The following is a 20,817-nucleotide window of genomic DNA, read 5'->3' on the forward strand; positions in this document are numbered from 1 at the left end:
GGTGGTAGAACGGCTGGTCACCCAGCTAAACCTTATCTTGGGCCAGGCTGGGAAACGTGCAAAACCAGTGGTTCCCAACTAATTCTGCTTCAGGAGCCAGATTTAAAATTTGGCTCATGTAAAGTACTAAAATTATTTATCAATGATTTTGAAAGAAGTGTCTTATGCTCGCCAAGGCTGGATTTATCAGAAATACAGTAAAAAAATCAGTGTAAAATTATTCAAATTTAAAATAATTGTTTTCTATTTTAATATATTTTCAAATGTAATTTATTCCTGTGATGGCCAGAATAGTAAGGTTCTTATCTTCAGTGTAAAAAACAGTTTTTTTTGCTTTAATATATTTGTGGAAACTGTAATAGATATTTTCAGGATTCTTTGATGAATAGAAACAGTGTTTATTTGAAATAATAATATTTATAACACCATAAATGCCTTGCCTGTCTTTTTTTTTTTATCTATCTTAGCTAACATTTAAATGGTAGTGCACAGTTTCCACACAAAAAAATTACGCAACATAACTGTTTTCAACATTGATGATAAAAAGAAATTTTTCTTGACACCAAATCAGTATATATGAAGGATTTCTGAAGGATCATGTGACACTGGAGTAATGGCAGCTAAAAAATCAGCTCTGCCATTACAGTAAATTAAAGTAATAATAAAAAAAACATTTTAAGTTGTAATAACATTTTACATGACTGTTTTTACTGTATATTTTGTCAAGTAAATGCATCTTTAGTAAGCACTCTTCAGTACGCACACTAGGTTTTAGAAAAGAGCATGTATAAAAAAAAAAAAAAACAGTATGCATGTAATTTATTTCTTAATGTCTTGGCTACAACCTGAGCTTCAAAGACCATTTTGCAGTGCACATTGTAACAAAGCGCTCAGCGTTATACACCGTCAAGGCAGAAAGGAAACCTCCAACTGCGCACATGTCCTCTTTTTTCTGGTCCAAACCTTCACCCCACCTTTTCCCTTTCATCTCCGTCCTGTTTTCCTCCTCCTCTTCTGTCAGCTGTTATATAAAGTGGTCTTGATGAAGAAACATAACTGGAAATAACAAGCTTCATCTTGAAGCCTTCGCTCACAATAACATGTTACTTATTTTGTGGTCTTGCGGATTAACAGACCTTGTTGTTGCTTATTATCTTCAATTAAATCTCCAGTTAAGTTAGCAGAGCTAGAATTAGTACATTAGAGACATTTATGATGATTATACTATCTGATATTTTAATCAGGTATTTTTTTAGGGATGTGTGCTGCGTGGCCAGTCAACTGCGGTGCTCTTTTTTTTTTTTTTTTTTTTAAAGCATTATGTGCCATATGGCTTTTTATTCCAGCTTCTCTTAAGTATGGAGCTATCAGATTGATCTCAATTAGAGCTTCATTACAGCTTCATTCCACAATACACAATATCATTTTTACAGAACAGCTTTTTATTCTTTTTATGACTCTGTAAAAAGGCTGATCAGACAAGAACAATTGACAATTCAGATCACTTTTCAATGACATTTGAACAAATGGTTCCCCCATTTTAAACACCAGTGTGTTGAAGTGTTCTGTGAGTCCCTCCATCTTTACAATTAATAGAAAAACATATCCACCAAAAAAACAAAAAAAACAAAAAAAAAAACCTTTACAGAATATTTATATACTTTCCCTCATTAGAGGACCCAGTCATGTTGTGCTTTTTCGCAGCAGTGAATTTCAACAAATAATGCATTCCCCTTTTGGGGTTTGAATTTTTTATTTATTTATTGTTATTATTTTTTGTGTTGTATTTACCCCTTTCAGCACCTCATTAACATTCGAGTAGTGTTTCTTCTGCAAAAATAGCGGCTGATTTATTCAATCATTTATTAATTGGTTAATTAATCTTGTTGAAACAGACACTTTAGGTTATAATCCTCCATGCCTTGGGTCTGCCGTAAAAAAAAGCAAGCCTTGTCATTCTTTGTCTTCACGAAATAATGGCGGTCATCAAATAATAGCCAATCCTTTGTGTCAGGAGCATTACTTCTCATCAATCCTGCCCTCCCCTGATAATTTGTTTTCTTATCATTTTTATAGTTCTTTCGTTACCTAGTTTGTTAGGATTGGCCTTTCCTAGATGTCACTTCCCCCTCTGCCTGCGGATTCTTTCTTTCACTGTCTACACCACGCTTTCCTCTAGGTCTCTTGGATTGAAGGTCATGCTACTGTTTGAAGTTGAGTTGGAGTTGGAGTTGGAGGAGTTGCTGGAAGCAAAGGCATGTAGGTTGTTCTGTGTTAGGCCGTGGCCGTACTGGTCGCTGCTACCCTTGCTGGACGTGCTGGTGGAGGCACAGTGGACAAGCATGCCGTGTAGAGACTGGCTACGTCGGGGCCAGATAACGCTCAGTCGCTTAGCGTAGCTGTAACATGTGGTGGTGGTGATTTCACCCACATCAAAAGAGCAGCTACGCTTGGATTTGAGTGCTTGTTTCAAGTCTGAGCCTCCTTCCCTTTCGTCATCTCCATCTTTTGTCGGTGCAAGCGAGTCCAAGACGTGTCTGTCCATGTCTCGGTCTGTCTCCAGAGACTTTCGTAACTTGAGCCTACCTGCTCGATTTTGTGTCGGCGTTGGCAGTGTGTTACTTGGGGAGTAATAGAGTGTCAATCTCTCACTTTCTGGTGTGAGAGGAGTAAAACATTTCTCCCTCACTGCCCGCTCACCTCTATTGCGTGTGCCATGGTGTGGCTCCGGGCTCTGTTTAGGCTTTGGGTGAGAGCTGGGCTTGTGTTTGTCTTTTGTTCTTTTGGCCAAGAGTCCATTTGGCAATGTCACCATCATCGTACTGTTGTTTCCGTTCGTTTGGGCATAAACATCCACCCCTTTGGCTGGAAAGAGCTTGCCTGGCCTATTGGCATCATCCCGACACTCTCCACAGACGCGATGGCGCACCATCATGGCCACAGTGAAGACCAGAAGGGTTACTACCACCACGCCTCCCACCATCACGGTCAACGTGCCGCCCAGGAAGTGAGCGTGCAGAGAACGACATTCTGGATAATCCTCTTTAGTGCTGAACTGGATGCAGCCCAGCACCTTTGTAGTAGCCAAGGAGGAGATACCATCATCGAATATGGCCAAGACGCACAGGCTATAGTCTGCTCCTGACACCAAGTTTTTCAGCAGGAAACTATTACTGGTTGGAGGCAGAATTCTGACACCAAATAGAAAAAGAAGAGACAATTTATGAGAAATTAAACATTATGTCAAGGACTAATCCAGCCAGAAATACATCAAGCACAACAAGGTGAGATTTAGAAGCTCAGTTTTGTAGTGAAAATTGCTTAAATCAATACCCTGCTATGAAGGGGGATCTAGAAATGAGAAAATTAAGAATAAACTGTAGATGTTGTAGATGTGGCAATGAGGCATTTTTACATTAAAGCTAAGATGGTTCTGACATGCTTCTTGCCTGAAGGACTCCTGCCCACACTAGTCTTTACAATCTGCCATCTCTGGCAGAAACTGTGTCTGTACAGTGCTCTTTAATATACTTCATTGACTGTGTCCAGTGCATTTGCTTTGGCAGCTTGGTATGTATGTCAGTAATGAAAATGCTTTGGAAGGCTACACCTGATTCAAGGCCTTTAATTCACTTTACTTTGAAAGGTAATTGGCAGTTACAGCAGAAGGACCTTGAACAATTTTTAATCTCCGTTGCTTTAGTTTCATTAAGCTGTTTGCCTCCTTTTCAGATTCAAGAATCTTTCATTCAGATTTGTAAATTTCATTAATTTATTCTTCACTAAACTGTGTCTTTCCTTGAGTATCCACCTCAGTAAAAAGAACTGTAGTGTTATTGAATAAATGCTACACTGTAAGCAATCCAAGACATTTGAATTCACATTCATGTAGACTTGTTTTTGAACTGTTTTTGAGCTCAGTGTGTCACTGCATGTAAATGAGACATTTGCATACTTAAATGCATATTAAATTTCAAAATCTTATGGATGATTTGAATTACAAGCCTTACAGGAAACTTGTCTTAATGATCTGATGTTAATGAAGCCTTAGATGTTTCTCTATGAATTGTGTTGGCCAGTGATTTTGAAAATTATGCAAAATTCTCCTATTAATTTCATAGGATGGTTTGCATTTTTAGACCAGTTCAGATCTCTACATGGCCGTGGCAGGAATTGGAAACACTGGATATAACTTTGCATGTTGACACACATAGCGTAGTGCATTACTTTCTGCAACTATGAGTTTTGCCTATATTTAAATTTTTTAAACTGAGAAACAAAATTGTTTTCTGTGGTTATTGACATTTTGCTGCAAGTACTATCAATAGAGTTTAACTTGCATTGAATGTGGAGCATTCTCTTTAATGTGCAAAAATATCTAGGAAAAACTTTATCTATTTAGCAGTGCACTCAAGATGGCCAGTCAATGTGCATTAATGTCTGTCTTTTGGCCTAGAGTAGCTTACTGTGTTTATTCTTACAGTTTTCTTCTTGTTGATTGGAATAGCTGTAGTAACAGGTCTGTTATGAAGATGCCTGGCCTCCTACTCATCCGTTTCTCTGCCTGCCATCACTCAGCAACTGCTAATACTTTTATACTTCTACTATATATATATATTCTCTCCTTGTCATCCAAACATGCCCCTCACCTTCACCATTTATTATTTATCCCAATCCCTGGAAATACCACTGCTCCTTCCTTTTCATAAGCCACTCAAGATGTGTTCTTACATTGTGCAGTGAATATTTTGCAGCTCCCAGTTATTGAGTCTAAATGACTGAAGAGCTCTAGTAAGGTTGTAAAGGAAAAGTTAATGAGAAAGAAGAGTAAGATAAATCAAATCTTAAAATAAAAAGGCTACCATGGAGGAATTTCTTTTTTCATGTCAGTAGTAGGAATATTGTAATGCAAGCCGTGTTGTTTGTGCATCAATATAATGCTGCACCATATTCAAAAAGTATCAGTATTCACAAGTAGTTGAACTACTCAGATGATGTACTGCATCTGCTGAAATTCTGAAGCTGAAGTGTGCAAACAGTGGACATTTCACTATCCCACGAGAGAACAGACGCTGAAGAACTATTAGACTTTAGATGATATAAAGTCAAAGTCGTTAAAATGTCAGAAAGCTGTCAGCCAGGTGGCTTATTTTAGTTTAAGTACTTTTGGTACAGAGAAAGTTTCTTCTCATTTAAATGGTCAGAAATGTATAAATAAACATGTAATATACACAGAAATGTATTTATACTACAAAGCTGAATGCCAGAAGAACATCAAATGTTGAAAAGTTCTTCACAGAATTTAGAACATCATATAAAAGTATGGGAATTTATACAGACTACTACTGACTTCTCCAGTCTGTCTAAGAAGAGTCAATGTAAGCAACTCCCTTGTGAGATGCCCCATGTCTCTGTCCCCTTTCTCTCTCCATTTAGATCCATTTCACTCTTCCAGATTCATTGTGACACCATCTTCAAATGTGTAGGTTTTGCACCTTTTAAAGGGTCCATCCTGTTTTCCCCAGAGTCAGGATGTCCTCTCACTCCACTGCTCTGCTTTCTTTACCCCTCCCTGGCTATAAATAGATCCCTGTATGTCTTTTAGCCTCATGGCTCAACTAGAATCTTCCTTCCACTTTGTGCTGTGTTTGTTTCCTTTGGCCTTATCCTTCCATCAATATCTGGAGCCTATAATCCATGAACATGAGCACCAAGGATGTTAACATGCTTTCACTGGAAACGCATGAAAACCAAACAACACATCATAGTCTCCTTTTTTGTTTTGTCAAAAGTGCTTCCGTAATATAGAAATAAGATTCCCTTACCTGTAAACAAGTGCGTCATCAGCTGTGCTGTTGTACTGGATCTGATACATCCACACCAAAAAAGGTGTTGAAGATCGACCCATTTTCCAGCGAATCTGAGCTGTATTGGATGTCACACCTAGAACTCCTACCAAGGTTTCTGCTCCTCCATTACTGCTTCCACTTCCTCTTTCTCCAGTATCTACTTTGCCTCCAGTCACATTCCGTACGGTCACCACACCAGTCCCTGCTCCTTCAACCCCTCCACGGCCACTACTAATATCGGAGGATCCAGGGTCTCTGTGGTTGATAAGAGTTATCGTACCATTCCCTCTATGAGGAAGAGGGATGATCTTCAAGTCTACCAGAGCTGTGGATTCCCCTGCAGCATTGATGGCAATGCATGTATAGGTGCCATCATCTCTGGCACGGGTCACCAAAAAGTCCAGTGTGCCATTGTAGTGTGAGTGAATACGACTGGAGTTGGAAACAATACGTTCATCTGGTGACACCCAATGAATGACTGGCTCAGGGTCACCAATGGCTCTACATTTAAGTGTGGCTCGTTGGCCCTCCAACACCCAAAGCTTATTGGTATTACGGGTGATCAGTGGAGGCTCACATGTGAACTCTTCCTCTGGGATGGACCAGAAATAGCGACCAGCCAGATGAACAGGTGTGGCACATGTCTCCATGTCGTCTTCCCGAATCAGTCGTCGTAGCCACAAAAGCTCACAGTTGCAGTGCAGGGGATTTCCTCCAAAGTTAAGGCTGGTGATGGAATTATACGGTGTTGGACTGACCACACCAATTTGGGATCTGGAAAACAGTGGATCAGGGGGAAGAGTCTGCAGTCTGTTTGAGGTCATATCCAGTCGGGACAGTTTGTAGAGCTCACTGAAAGAACCCTCAGCAATCTGGTCTATTAGATTGTGATCTAGATTTAAGGTATGCAGGCTAGCCATATTCTGAATGGATTCCCAAGGAACTCTACGAAGGTTGTTGTAGGAAAGGTCCAGATCCTCCAGCGTTAATAGGAAATCATCAAAAGCATCCACTGAAACATCTGTGAGCTGATTGTTGTTGATGATGAGATGCTGAAGGTTAATAAGACCTGTCAGATCCTGTGGTCCCACCACTGTGAGACGATTGGTGTCCAGGTGAAGTGAACGCAGACTCTCCAGATCAGCAAAGGCCAGTGGTTTCAGAGCATGTATGGTATTGCGTGACAATGTTAGTTCAACTAGTCCCGTCATATTGGCAAAGTCTGCACCTCCCACTTCCAGGATGTAGTTGTCAGCAAGACGCAGCTCCACAGTGCGGCGATCAATGTTTGGTGGCACGAAAAGCAGACCTTTATTAACACACAATGTGCTCAGAGACTCTGATAAGTTTCGACACACACAATGGATGGGGCAGATGGACACCATGCCCCATGTCTCTCCGGCCGACACACCTTCTCCGCTTCGCAGCAGTATGAAGCCAATGAGACCCAGCCAGAAAATTGTTGATTGTGGAACTGGACATTGTTGGACACTTATTGTGCTGACAGGGATAGATGAAGCAGGATATCTCCTTGATTGGATCCATTTCGAGCTCTCCTGTTCTTGCAACAGATTGGTTCCTCTGGATGGACTCCCTGGTTCTATGCGTGGCATGGTAACCAGGTTGTCCACAGACCTGTGTAAAGAGAGCAGACATTAGTGGCTTCAACTCATAACTTCTTAAGAATTTGGAAAAGTTGATCCCTATCTCGCTCAGTCCCAAGCCTGCTTGTTCATTCACTAAGCTCCTACACAAATGCTGTTATTCATTAATTGCTACTAAGTCTTGGTGTTATGCCTAGTCATTCATACAGTATAAGATAATCGTGAGCTAATCTACCAGTGTCCATTGCTTCAGATTAATGGTCTACCTGGAATCCTTTGTCAGCTGTTTAGATTTCAAGGCATTTATCATGTATCCAGCAAGTGCAGCAAGATCCTTAAACTTTTCCCCTGGTTTGTGGGTGAAAAAGAGACTCGATTTGGCTGCCAGGGACAAGCACCAAGATGATCAGTCACATTCTAAGTGATGAATGCCTTGGCTGTCTTCTCATCGCAGATGTGAGATTATGTGGCTGTTGTTGTGGCTGTGTGTGCAGACAAAGTGTATCTATTTACCCAAGTCTTATGTCCTTCTGCTTGTTCTCCTCCCTGCTGCTGCCTGCTCTTCTACAGGGGTCTGATTACTCCATTAACCTGATACATAACTGTCTGTGTGTGTCTGGTTTGTCGCACATACTGTATTGACAGACATGCTCCAACCAACTAGTGCAAGGACGGTAGGAAAAGACACAAGCTGCAATGAGTGTACAAATTAAGTTTAATTGATTTCACAAGACGAAAACCCTTGTGATGTGTAATTAACAACTGTCCCTAAACATTTGCAAATGCTTGACTTGGTTTAATTAGTCCATCAGTGGCCATTAGTAAAGTGTTATGCTGATGCTTCTATTTGTTGTTTACATGATATTGGCCTGTTAATTTCAGTCTTACGTAATGGCTCCAGTGTCACACTCTCAAAGCAGTTTTTAAAACAAGTGTGTGTATGCAAGTGAGAAAGGGAGAGATAAGATGGGGCATTGTAGAGAGTAGTTATATCCTATAAATAACCATGTGCAATTGGCTCAAAGCTGTATGTGTGCAAATTTGCAATAAAGAATGAATACCAAGTGGATTTCATATTCATTGTGCTGAATCTGGAATTATATACACTGTAAATATTCTGCAAACATTTGACAAACCTCATGAGCGTCTACCTGCCAGCAGTAGGATATTTTATGCATGGAAGGGAAAGGAGAAAAGTAATTTTTCATACCTGCTTGTGTCTATTTCATCAAGATTTAAAATGGTTTCCAATCATTTCAGTTCTTTTATTGACAAACTGCCCAGCTAGTCCCATCATTGCTTCAGAATAAAATCCAGAGTGAAACACTGTGGAAATATTCAGGTGGGCTGAGGGTCGAATTGTTCCTCATAGTTAATTGATCTGTGGTCAAATTGATGACTTACTGACAGTCACATCCTCAGTGCCTAGTCGTTCTTTTCTTCGCCATGAGTCACTGCCCTGTTTCCATAATCCTCAGTGAACCTCAATTAAATGGAATTGTGTATGTCTGGATTGTTTATTCCACCTTGATTTTCATTAGGAAATTCATCCAAAATTCTCCTTTATTTCACAGCATTAGTCAAAATCCAGTGAAAGCTTGTTTTATTCAAATCTTCTTTTATTTGCAGAGACTCTTTCAGTAGCAAGTGGCTTCCAATCCATGCTTGTACTCAGAGTGAACTGCTGAAAGAAACAAAAATCCCTCTTAATAAATATTTAACTAATATTAAAAGCTCACATTCCTTTTTTTATAGTCAGTCTCTCATTTCTCTTATATAGACCTTTAGCCCAGATGCCACATCTTAAAGTGGAAAGCTTGTTGTGTATTTTTCATGTCTGTTTGCTGATGTCAGCGTCTTAGACTATTGAGGACCCTAAATTAATTGATTCTTCCTGTAAATTGGTGCATTAAAGCAAATAATCCAATTAGACCTGCTTTCAAGCAGACCCTGTGGGTCTGACTGAGCCAAATATGTGTGTGTGTGTGTGTGTGTGTGTGTGTGTGCGTGTGCACACTCTTGTCTAGATGGACTTGAAGTCTATACACTCATTTTTACTGCATGATTCCCACCTTATTGTTTTCCTCCTCATTTAATCCACCCTGAACTGTTGTAGTCTTTATACTCTGTCTTAACTATCTCCTTGTCTCCACTAATCCTCAGCCTCTCCTTAAAACCTATAGGGTGAAGGCAAACATATTACCAACCTTTTTTATTTCCAAATTCCTGCTTATGTCCATCCAAGAGAACTGCTGCCCTCTCCAGGGGTCCCTTTCCCTCTACATCCTCTCAGGTTCCTCAAGGAGGGATTTTGGGTAGCATCCTCACCCCTCGTTTTCTCTCCCCACAGCTTTTTTGTTTTTACTTTTCCAAACGGTCCAGGGAAATCCTGCCTTCAAAGTAGGAAACCATCACCTATAGGCACGAAGAATCTTCATATAACCGTGCGGTTGAATCCCCACTGATGTCGCTTATTGCCTTCAATCAATGCCTCGTTTTTTGCCTTTCCGTTCCTGCTCTGTATTCTTGAACTGCGTGAGTCTGGGATTTGTTGGTTCTGATGCAGAGAGCAAGTCGATGTGAGCGCAAGCGTTTGCGACTGCAATGTGTCTGCTACAGCAAGGGCAGAGTGAGCAGGAGGGAGGGAAGAGAAAACAAGAGGGAGGGGGGCGGGTGGCAGATCCTAAAGCAGTCTTGGCTCTCTGTATGAGTGGGGAGATGAAATGCAAGGGTAAAAATGGCATATTGAGAGTTCATTGGGTGACCTGGGGTGTGAGGTTGGATCTGGAGAGGAATTGCCCAAAGCTTTGTCCCTCTGACAGTACATTTTTAACAGCAGAGCACCATCGGAAAGCAGACACACGAAGAACTTTTGTTACCAATTTTCCCATAGAGCTGATTTTCACCACCTGTAAATGGCAATTCATTATATATCTGTAAAAATTGATAGCGGCAGCTGATTTTCAGAACTGTTTTTAGAGGTGCATGAGTTATTGGAGGTGTGCAACAATGGCATTCTGATGCCCTTGAGAGGACATGACATGGGTCCACTCCCATCCATAAAATACCATCATTGACTGTATTTTTTGCTTTTTAAGTGAAAAAAAAACAACAACTGACAACAATTGAAACAATTGAAATGAGTTAAAAATTTAAAAATGAAATGCATATATGCATGAACTTTTAAATAACAAGGAAAACAGTAACACCTTTAACACTAATGTTCAATTTGTTAACATGAATGTATTTCAGTAGGTTTTCTGAACTAATGATTTTTATTCATAAGTTGAAAACATGCTATGTGCTACTGTATGTTGTTAATTGGTTAATATTCATAATGCATAACTAATGTTAACTTGAAATGTCAAAATGTGTTAGTATAATAGTTTTTGGTCTGTTAGAATTTTTAAAAGATGTTTTTCAAGGTCTCATGCTCACCAAGGTTGGATTTATTTGATTAAAAAACACATAAAAAACAGCAATACAGGGAAATATTCATACATTTAAAAAACAATAATAATAATTTTATAATATATTTTAAAATGTAATTTATTCATAATGGCAAAGCTGAATTTTACTGAAAGACTAAATTACTCCAGGCTTTAGTGTCACATAATCTTTCAGTAATCATTATATGCTGCTTTTGTGCTCAAGAAACAGTTCAAACCATTGAAAACAGATGTGCTGCTTAAAGAAAGGTTTCTTTGATGAATAGAAAAAGTTCAAAAGTACTGCATTTATTCAAAGTAGAAATCTTTTGCAACATTACAAATGTCTTTACTGACATTTTTGATCATAAATTTCTGCCAAAAAACAACCAAACAAAATCCTACTGATCCAAACGTTTTTAAAGAAAGTAAAAGTAGAAACCATTAATAAATGCTGAAAATGAATTGCTCATTGTACCTATTGGTTAAATAAAGTTAACAAATTGAATCTTGTTGTAAAGTGTTAGCCTAAAAACAATGTCTTGGTCCAGTGGTTCTTCTTGCTGTTGATGCAGGCGGTCACAGGTTCAAATCTAAATCATGAGAGAGCTGCTCTTATAAGCTGAGCTGTATAATCATCATCTCATGAGTGTGAGGCTAATACAGCTTTACACGGCCAGCAAAGTTGAGAAGTAGAGAAGAAGCCAAAAATGTTCAGGCCAAGTTACACTTTCCCTTCGTTTCTCATGTTCTATCTCTGATTCCCATAATCTTTTTCTGGGCTCTGTGATTTTTAGGTGAGCATGAGTCACTCAGTCTTTATGCAGGTCTATATATAGAGGCCTAACTGCATGGAAGCACAGCTAAGCGGACGACACACAGCATTGCCAACAGCCTGCTGTAGCCCAGCTCCACACACTTGGAGCATGTAACCGATGGGCTCAGAGACCTCGCTAAACCTCGCTGCAGCTGACGTAGCAGACTCTAGATTTAGCAAGAGAGCCAAAATCTTGGGTTCAGTTAAGTCATGTTTCCGAAAATGACAAGTCATGAATAAAACATTTAAGTACCATGAGACAAATATGAATGATTCATGTGTGTGTGTGTACATTGTGCCTGCATAAAGAAAGAGACTGCATCTGCTGGATCCAAGCCACAACTAATTGCTGTGAAAGAGTGATTCCCAAGCAGGGGTATGCAGGGGTTCTTGAACTTGTAGAAGAGAAGTAATAACTTAAAATATTGGGTTCTGTAATTAATTCATCTCCTTTTTAAGGTAACTAAATAATATGTGTGGTTTGAGAATTAATTGGGACAATTATTTTGTAGTAAAATATGCACAACTGTTCAAAAATTTAGAGTTAAATTCTTTTTTTTGTTGTTGTTTTTTTTTTTGCAAAGACACTTTTATTCAACAAGGATGGCTTAAATTGTTCAAAAGTAATGTTAAACACTTGTACACTGTGCAAAAAAATAAAAAATTTTAAACAATGAGTTTTCTGTTATTCAAAGAATCCTGGAATAAATTCATCCTGGTTTCCACAAAATTAAGCAACACAACTGTTTTAAACCGTGTTAATGATAATAATAAGAAATGTTTGTTGAGCATCAAATCAGCATAATGTAATAAATTCTGAAGGATCATTATTATTTATAAAAATATACTTTTAAGTATATTAAAATAGAAAACTGTTACTTTAAATTGTAATAATATTTTACTGTAATAGTATTTTAGTATATTTAGCAGTTACGGTTTTTCAAATAATTTCAACTAAAGCAAAAGTCTACATTCAAAAACATTTTAAAGAATTGTACGGACCCCAAATGTTTGAACAGTAGGGTATGTGCTTACATAAACAATGCAAATCTGCAATATTTAAATATAACAATCACCGTTTCCACACAATTTGAAGACTTAATCTGATGTACTATTTCTGAAAGATGTTTTTGCTGCTGGTGCCTTTCTCATTCACATCAGCATTTTGCTGATGGGTGATATTTCGTATCTTGTTGAGGTTTGAAAGATGAAAATAAAAAATAATGTCTTGAATTTAATTAAACATCCCATGTGGATTTTACTTACGAATAAATTTGCTCCTAGGTCTTTCTCAGTCGATTGCCCTCAGAATTGTCAAAATGTGTGGAAGACTTCATTATAATAATGGTAGCTTTTATAGTAATAATTTGCTATCAGTTGAATATAATATGAATTAAGAGGAAAACATTTCTAGTTTGGTGTTGTTTAAGCCATATTTGAGCCTTTCTGATGAGGCTGTGGAGGCACAGAAGGTTTGGAAACAGAGGAAAGCACTTGAGATATTTCAGCACCCTGGACAGCTCTAAACTCTGAGCTAGTCAAACTGGTTAAATCTGAGAGACCAAGTTTTGATATCACCATCTGTACTTCCATCTGTCTTGTTATACAGGTCGCGTGGCTGGATGGTTGGCATTGTACAGTAACTGCTCATCTTAACCCTGTATTCTTCAATGTGGCAGGTCTTTATTCTAAATGTAAAAATCCAGACAGGTAGCCGTGAATACGATATATTCACAGCCTGTCTGTGCTTAAATGTTTAAACTCCAGTGCTTTCTCTCTCCCGCTCTCTCTTATTCTCTTTCTTCCCTGACTTTATCCAGCCGCTGTGGAAAGATTGTGGGCAATAAGTTGTTTCCAGCAATACCCAGTGGTTTATCACTAAACAACACTATCCAAGCAAAGCTGTAAAAAGATATTTCCTTTACCAGCCAAGAGAAGCTCTTGATTATTGTGGATTTATGTGCATGCTTGTGCTCTTCACGAACATGGTTGTTTTGTATTGAACATAACCATATTATGGACAGGATGTGGTTGCAGAATCATGTTATTGAAAGTCCCTTGTTTGCTGTGCTTTCACAAAAATCATTAGGCCTCTTTTATGAATTATTATACCAATGGAAATAAAACAAACACAAAAGCGTTGTTTTTTTACTTAGATCTAAAATAAATACTTTCTTAATTTTATTTCTCTTTGAATTGTGTTTTCTTAAGGCAGAATTGTACAATAAAATTTGAAAAAAATGGAACTCTCTGACTTCAAAGTGGGGTCAGACCTGATGCTGAAACAAAAGAATCAAATAATTTTGCCACTGACAGATATATAACACTGGGTATTTTTTCTCAATAAATACATTTATAAAAAATATAAAGTATATATTTTTGTTTCATTGGATTTTCTTTGGACTTGTGTGAAAATCTGATTATCTTTTGGGTCATATTTATGCAGAAAAACAGAAAAGTCTTAAGAGTTTACAAACATTCAAGCAGCACTGTAAGATTTGTAACTCTTGTTGTAAAATATTTTTTTTTCTCTACATATTTCACATTTTCAGTTCATGGTTTTGATGACTTCACTATTATTCTAAAATGTTGAAAACCGTAATAAGAATAAGTAAATGTGTAAACTTTTTCATTAGTAGTATCGGCCCTATTTTTCAAGATGAAAGCAAACTATTCTCTGTAAATATTGTGATTACTGAAGAATAACACAGTACCGTATACAGTAAAACAATTTGCAAATTGCGCCCATTCTTTTTGGAACAAATGAAAATGTAACATACCAACATCAAGCAGCATAACAGAGGTTTTGTACAGCTAACTGACACCAGAAGTCTTGTGCATTCGAAGTAAAAATTACTCTATCTGCTTTACATTAAAAATAAGGTGCACACAGTGTGCTTTGGGTTTGAAATGCTTAGTTAGTTTTTTTGAGAGAAATAATGCAAACGTTTGGAATGAGGAGGAATCCTGCAGTTAGAAGAATCTGGGTCAGAGTGCTGGCGGATTAGAGCCAACTCCTTCATACTCTCAATTCTCGGGAGAAGAATTGGACTTGGCCTGTCTTTTGGCTTCTTTTCTTCCTCATCCTCAATCTCTCCTTCTTCTCTTAAGGTCTTTGTTAAACTCTTCCTGAGAGAATCGATGTGTGATGTGTATGTATGTAAGTGGCAAGGGTGCAAAAGCCAAGTGCTAAAACTATTGCGTTTCAATTAACACTTGGCTTATTCTGTTAGTCTCTCACATCTGCTCCCCCTTCAGCTCGATCTCTTCAACCTTCTGATTTCATACCCTGTCTGAACCTTTATTATCTCCCCTTCTCTGGCTACCATTGGAGTCCATTATCAACAGTCAGGATAATGGATTCTGGAAAAATCCCTCATGTTCAGCCATTGGTTTCAGCTCAGAGCAGTACAGGAACGCATGTAGCAGACTATATCAAGAATACAGGACTTAATGTATTGTATGTCAGCTCAGAATATTGAGTTGTTTCTTAATGCTGTAACAGTGAGCACAGTTTCCTCAGTGACCCGAGCCCAATTTGCACACACTCAAAGGCAGGTTTGATGGTGATGGAAGGGAGTATTGAGTGTTTAGATAATGGTATTGATTTTAGAGCTGCCTACCGAATGGTCCCATCTGCCCCGTGTAGGACCATTAGCACCTAAGCTCAGATCATATGAGAGCACAGTCTTCCTCTCTCAAGAGCTACCCACTTTAGGCTCTCTCCAGTTTTCAGCTCATCGGTTGCACAGAACTAGTTAAAAATGTATTTATCTATTCTCTTTTCTCTCCCCAGACAAACATCCCGTTCCTCCAGAACGTGCTGAGTAATAATCAGTTCCTGAATGGGACGGTAGATACTCAGTTCATCGACGAGAATCCAGATCTCTTCAACCTCAAACCGGTGCAGAACCGAGCCCAGAAACTGCTTCACTACCTGGGTAACCCTTTGTTGAACAGTTGATTCAGTGAACGTAATTCACACTTTGTTTGACTGAATTTGAATGTCCAAATTTGTTTTCTTATGTTTATTTCATATTTTATATTTGATTCATTTCTTAAGTGCATTTAGTTACTTTTAGAGTCAGAAATTAACTTTTTTTTATCAGAGGCATTTATAACTTAATGAGGATATTTATTGCAAGCCATAAAACACAGCATGTTGTCCATTTATGACAAAAACTCAGTTGAGTTAGTTAATTTTCAGTATGACCAGGTATGGCTGCTAAATATAAAAAATCTAATCAAGTAGCTTTAAATAATACACAAGATGTCATGAAACAATAAGCCTTTATTGCACTAATTTCAACTAAACACATTATTAAATAGAATATTACAGAACAGAAGGTCAGACAGCAGGTAAAATTAAAGTCCATAGAATATATCACAGGACATTTTTGACCCCACATTGATAACATCTGGGAAATTGTTATCACTTTCACTGTGTAAAACGTTTTATTTATTTAATTTTATTGAGGTGCAGTAAAATGACTGAATGCATGTTTAATGCATCAGTTATCTTATTACAGATTATAAACCGCTCTGGGTTTTTATTATGAATGCTTAACATCAGTGCAGTGCAGAGAGATTTTAACCATTTAAAAGCTTGGCATCAGTAAGACTTTTTTGAAAGAAATACAATACTCAACTAAGTTTGATCAAAAGTGAGAGAGTAAAAAAAAGAGTAAAGACATTTTTTGAAGTTTCTATTTAGCAGTGGACTCTGGAAAAAAAATATTAGAAAAGCACAATATTAGAACGATTTCTGAAAGATGAGAAGATATTTATTTAAAAAATAAGAATAATAAAATGAAAGAAATTGAAAGGTATTGTGCATATGAACAAAAAAGTGTACTTTTCACCATCCCTGCTCTTTCTCAGCAGCCCTTTACAAAGTTTAAATCAAGCCAAGAGCCAAAACCTTTTAGGTAACGTGGGCTGTGCAGTCTCCAGTCCACTTGACCCATCCACTCAGTGTATTATACCAGCAGAGGTGGATTTGAAGCAGTTTGGACTGTTTGTGTGTGATTGCGTTTGCTCGTCATTCAGGGCATGTTATGGTGAACGGCCCGACTACTCCGATACCTGTCAAGGCTAAGCCTTCCCCCATCGATCCGGTCATCCCACCAGTACCCCTCGGTGAGAAACACACACACTTTCCTTATCTGAAATTCACATGCTGTCAGTTTCTCACACTACAAACTCAATATAAGCTGCCTTTTCACTTGGTTGCTGTGATATTTCATTGATGCATTGCAGAAAGCATGATGTAGAGTATGTTTACATCTTTCAAGGTGGTCATAATTCATCCTTCCCCCTGAGCGTATCATGAAGTTACCCTTGACTATATTATATTATAATCTACATCAGGAGGAACATAACATTAAGACGTTTGTTTGCAAAAGAGCCCCTCCATCACATTTTCATTCACTTTTTTACTTTACTTCTCTTTTCGCTCTTGGCACATGTCCAAACAAATCCATACGAGATGTATGGATTTGTTTGGACATGTGCCAAGAGCGAAAATCAATCGTTGTGTTCTAGAAAAACTACTTCATTTTTTTTTCTGTTGTAAAACTTTGTCTTTTAAGATGCACAGTCTTCTGTGAATAATTGCCGTTTGTAGTCCTACGCAGCTTGGTGTTAATGATCTCCGTGTTATTAATTGGCAGTTTGTTTGAATGCACTCTGCAGGTGAGCCACCAGTGGGTTTCAGGGATGTGTTGCTGAGAGAGGGTCCAGATGGTTTTGCGAAGGCGGTACGTTCCCACCAGGGTCTGCTGCTTATGGACACTACGTTCAGAGACGCCCACCAGTCCCTCCTGGCCACTCGCGTACGCACTCACGACCTCAAACGGATCGCACCTTTTGTGGCTCACAGCTTCAGTAACCTCTTCAGTGTGGAAAACTGGGGAGGTGTGGTACTAGTTCGACACTGTTGTTTTCTTTCCCTCTCATTCTTTCTCTTTCTCTTCCTCCCTCACTATTTTTTGCTTTATCGCTCTCATGCATTCTGGCAGCAAACCCAGCATACTATTCTCCAGTATGCTATTCTCCAGGGTCTGGTTTTAATTGCTCTTAGTAGCACTGGATGTTTTAGTACTTTTAAGGTATAAATGTTTATTTAAAAAAAAAATGCAATTCCACTGTTAAATTGTTTGATCATTTCACTAATTAATACGTTTAAAACCATTTTTTCAAAAGGTGTGTTTTCACAGCCTTTTCCTTTGTATCATAAATCAAATAAAACCGAAATAGTAAGCAACTACTACTGGCAAAACACAATGTAATTTTTAGATACATGTTGGCATATGAATTATGGATACATGAAACTATTACAAATTTTCAGTGAAAGAAAATATAAATATTAGACGAGAAACCTAAACTGAAATGAAAAAGTAAATGAAAATGCGGAATGTCGATTTGGCAAATAAAATAAAACTAATAATAAAACCAAACTTTAAATAAATCAAATATGAACAAATTTCTTAAACTGTGTGTTAAATTCATTTCTGGAATCAAAGTGTGGGATTGCATCATGATTCCAGTAGGAAGGTGCTTTACACACTTCTTTTGAGTTTTCCACATCTGTTCCACCTTTAAACTGATCCTCTGTTTTTTTTTCGTCTTCACCAGGCGCTACTTTTGATGTGGCAATGCGTTTCCTATGTGAGTGTCCCTGGAAAAGGCTTCAAGAGTTGAGGGCTCTGATGCCAAATGTGCCTTTTCAGATGCTTCTGAGAGGTGCCAACGCCGTTGGATACACCAACTACCCCGACAATGCCGTCTTCAAGTGAGTCATGTGGCATCTTACAGCTCAACCTGCTCACAGTCTGAATGAACTTCTCAAATGTTAATCTTTTTACATTGCATGTAAATGTTCTGATTCAGATTCCACTTACAGTAACGATTATTTTCATACCTTCAAGGAAGCACGTGAGGAATCAAATTGAAAATTACTCTTTTAGTTTTTTGCCAATATTAAAAAGAACCGGCTCATTAGAGTAATTTGTTCATGAATTGCTTACTATGACTTTGTGTTGCATTGAATAGTAAATGATTTAGCCATTACACTGTAGATTCAGGAACAGCACAATGCTGCTGCTGAATAGTGCCACATGAAACAGTATTTTAATATGGTTTCCCGCCCACTTCAGCGGAAGAATGTAGACATTAACGAACAAACTGAAAAATCATTCAGTTCCACTATTTGTTAGAAAAACCCTTTGTCTTCACTAGCTTTTGTCTTCTCCATTTGTTTCTTGCTGCCACTGACTCTGGCCCCAAGCACCATTCAGATGGCTTTGAATTCATATTAGAATGAGGAACTGGGAGCATTTGTGCTCATTTAATGGTTTTGTTTCAGTCTTATGGCCCAAACATCTCGCATAAAATTGTAGGCAACATAAGCAACTGACATTTTGATGGGCGCTAATACTTGCTTAAATCAGGTCGGAGAGCAAAGCTAACAGGAATCTTTAATAGTATTTATATGTGAATATTTTGAATTAGCTTTTTTGTCGTTTCGTTTGGTTTGAATTTCTTTTTAATCAATTTTGTAATGTGCTTTTGTCATTTTATTTGTTTTTTATAAAAGTGCTATTTCAGTTTATTTTTTATTTCAGTATAATTTGTCATTTTAGTGACATTTTATGATACTTCAGCTTTAATTTGTCAGTCAAGTACCCAGTGTAGTTTAAGTTTTTAATCTTATTATATAAAATAGATCTATTTATTACAATATATAACACCGAATCAAACAGCTCTGTGATATATCGATACTCATTCCATCATTTCCTCTGTTTTTGTTAGGTTCTGTGAGGTGGCCAAAGAAAACGGTATGGATATCTTCCGCGTGTTTGACTCGTTGAACTATCTTCCAAACATGTTCTTGGGGATGGAGGCAGCCGGTGCAGCAGGAGGAGTGGTGGAGGCGGCCATCTCCTACACCGGCGACGTTTCTGACCCCACGAGGCAGAAATACTCTTTAGACTACTATCTCAAACTAGCAGATGAACTGGTCAAGGCTGGAACGCACATCCTTTGTATCAAGGTGGTTGTTTGTTTATTTTTGTGTGGGTTTTTTTTTTTCCTTTTTTTTATTTTGTCCATTTGTCTGTTTTGTTAACCTCAACTCTTGCTCACTCTTTCATCTCAACTGCTGCTCCCACTCTGCCTCCACCCACACATAAAATACCTCTGCATCACTGTCTCTGTATGTTTCTAGTGCACTTCTCTCACTTTTCTTTACGTTCTCCCTCTGTCTCTCTTCTCTGCAGGACATGGCGGGTCTCCTAAAGCCGGACTCTGGCCGTTTGCTGGTGGGTGCATTGAGGGACCGTTTCCCAACCGTGCCGATCCATGTGCACACTCATGACACCGCAGGGGCCGGAGTGGCTGCCATGCTGGCGTGTGCAGAGGCAGGAGCAGACATTGTGGATGTGGCAGTTGACTCCATGGCGGGAATGACATCACAGCCCAGCATGGGTGCCATTGTGGCATGTGCCAAAGGCACCAAACTCAATACTGGTGAGGGCTGTAAAACTGAGCTTATAGACACTATATTATTTATATGTATTATATTTATATTAGTGCTGTCAAAATTAGCACGTTAACGCAGGGGATTCATTTTTCAGTTTAACACTTTAAAAATATTTAACGCAGTTAACGCAGGGGTGGGGCCAGGGTTCGCAATTCCACTCACAACTGCTGTTTCTGTCATTTTTGTCTTGACAATAAGTGCATTTATTCAGTCACAGAACGACCTTACAATCACATCAAACCGGAGATGTTTCAGACACGCGCTCCACTTAGGCATGAGTCAAATGAGTGCAGAAACAGTACTGTTCTTGCAGCGTTCTCTTCAATCGCACAAAGATGCCTGTGCACACGGTAGCCTTTATCATTTCATATCAAAGAGTAATGCATGCTATGTTGTGGTCAGCTAAGTCATGAAGTTACCAAAAAGACGATTAAAGCTGCCTTAAAACTGAGCTTTGCATGTAATATATTTTATATGAGTCACATTTAGGAATATGTCTCTGAAATGGTTTGCAAAACTGTCCTGGAACAGCCCAGCACTGTCTCACTCATCTAATACACTCGATTCAACTAGTCAG

At 38.4% G+C, this 20,817-nt stretch overlaps 2 protein-coding genes across 2 annotated transcripts in view; one reads left to right on the plus strand and one right to left on the minus strand.

Moving 5' to 3' along the window:
- The window catches only part of pcxa (pyruvate carboxylase a), a 101,158-nt gene that overhangs the window by 67,549 nt on the left and 12,792 nt on the right, over positions 1-20,817 (plus strand). The window contains exons 11-16 of the mRNA XM_052537745.1: positions 15,495-15,639; positions 16,748-16,837; positions 17,393-17,614; positions 18,335-18,491; positions 19,511-19,751; positions 19,978-20,227. Coding sequence (XP_052393705.1) covers positions 15,495-15,639; positions 16,748-16,837; positions 17,393-17,614; positions 18,335-18,491; positions 19,511-19,751; positions 19,978-20,227 — 1,105 coding nt within the window. The remainder of the gene's footprint in view (positions 1-15,494; positions 15,640-16,747; positions 16,838-17,392; positions 17,615-18,334; positions 18,492-19,510; positions 19,752-19,977; positions 20,228-20,817) is intronic.
- On the minus strand, positions 1,422-10,063 carry LOC127942140 (leucine-rich repeat and fibronectin type-III domain-containing protein 4-like). Its single transcript, XM_052537746.1, has 4 exons — positions 9,661-10,063; positions 8,664-9,137; positions 5,826-7,484; positions 1,422-3,191 (listed from the first exon to the last, which is right to left on the minus strand). Exons 3-4 carry the CDS (start codon positions 7,460-7,462, stop codon positions 2,159-2,161), a joined length of 2,670 nt encoding a protein of 889 aa, XP_052393706.1. The 5' UTR covers positions 7,463-7,484; positions 8,664-9,137; positions 9,661-10,063; the 3' UTR covers positions 1,422-2,158.

The sequence above is a fragment of the Carassius gibelio genome, chromosome A21, assembly GCF_023724105.1.
Source record: "Carassius gibelio isolate Cgi1373 ecotype wild population from Czech Republic chromosome A21, carGib1.2-hapl.c, whole genome shotgun sequence".
Taxonomy (NCBI): domain Eukaryota; kingdom Metazoa; phylum Chordata; class Actinopteri; order Cypriniformes; family Cyprinidae; genus Carassius; species Carassius gibelio.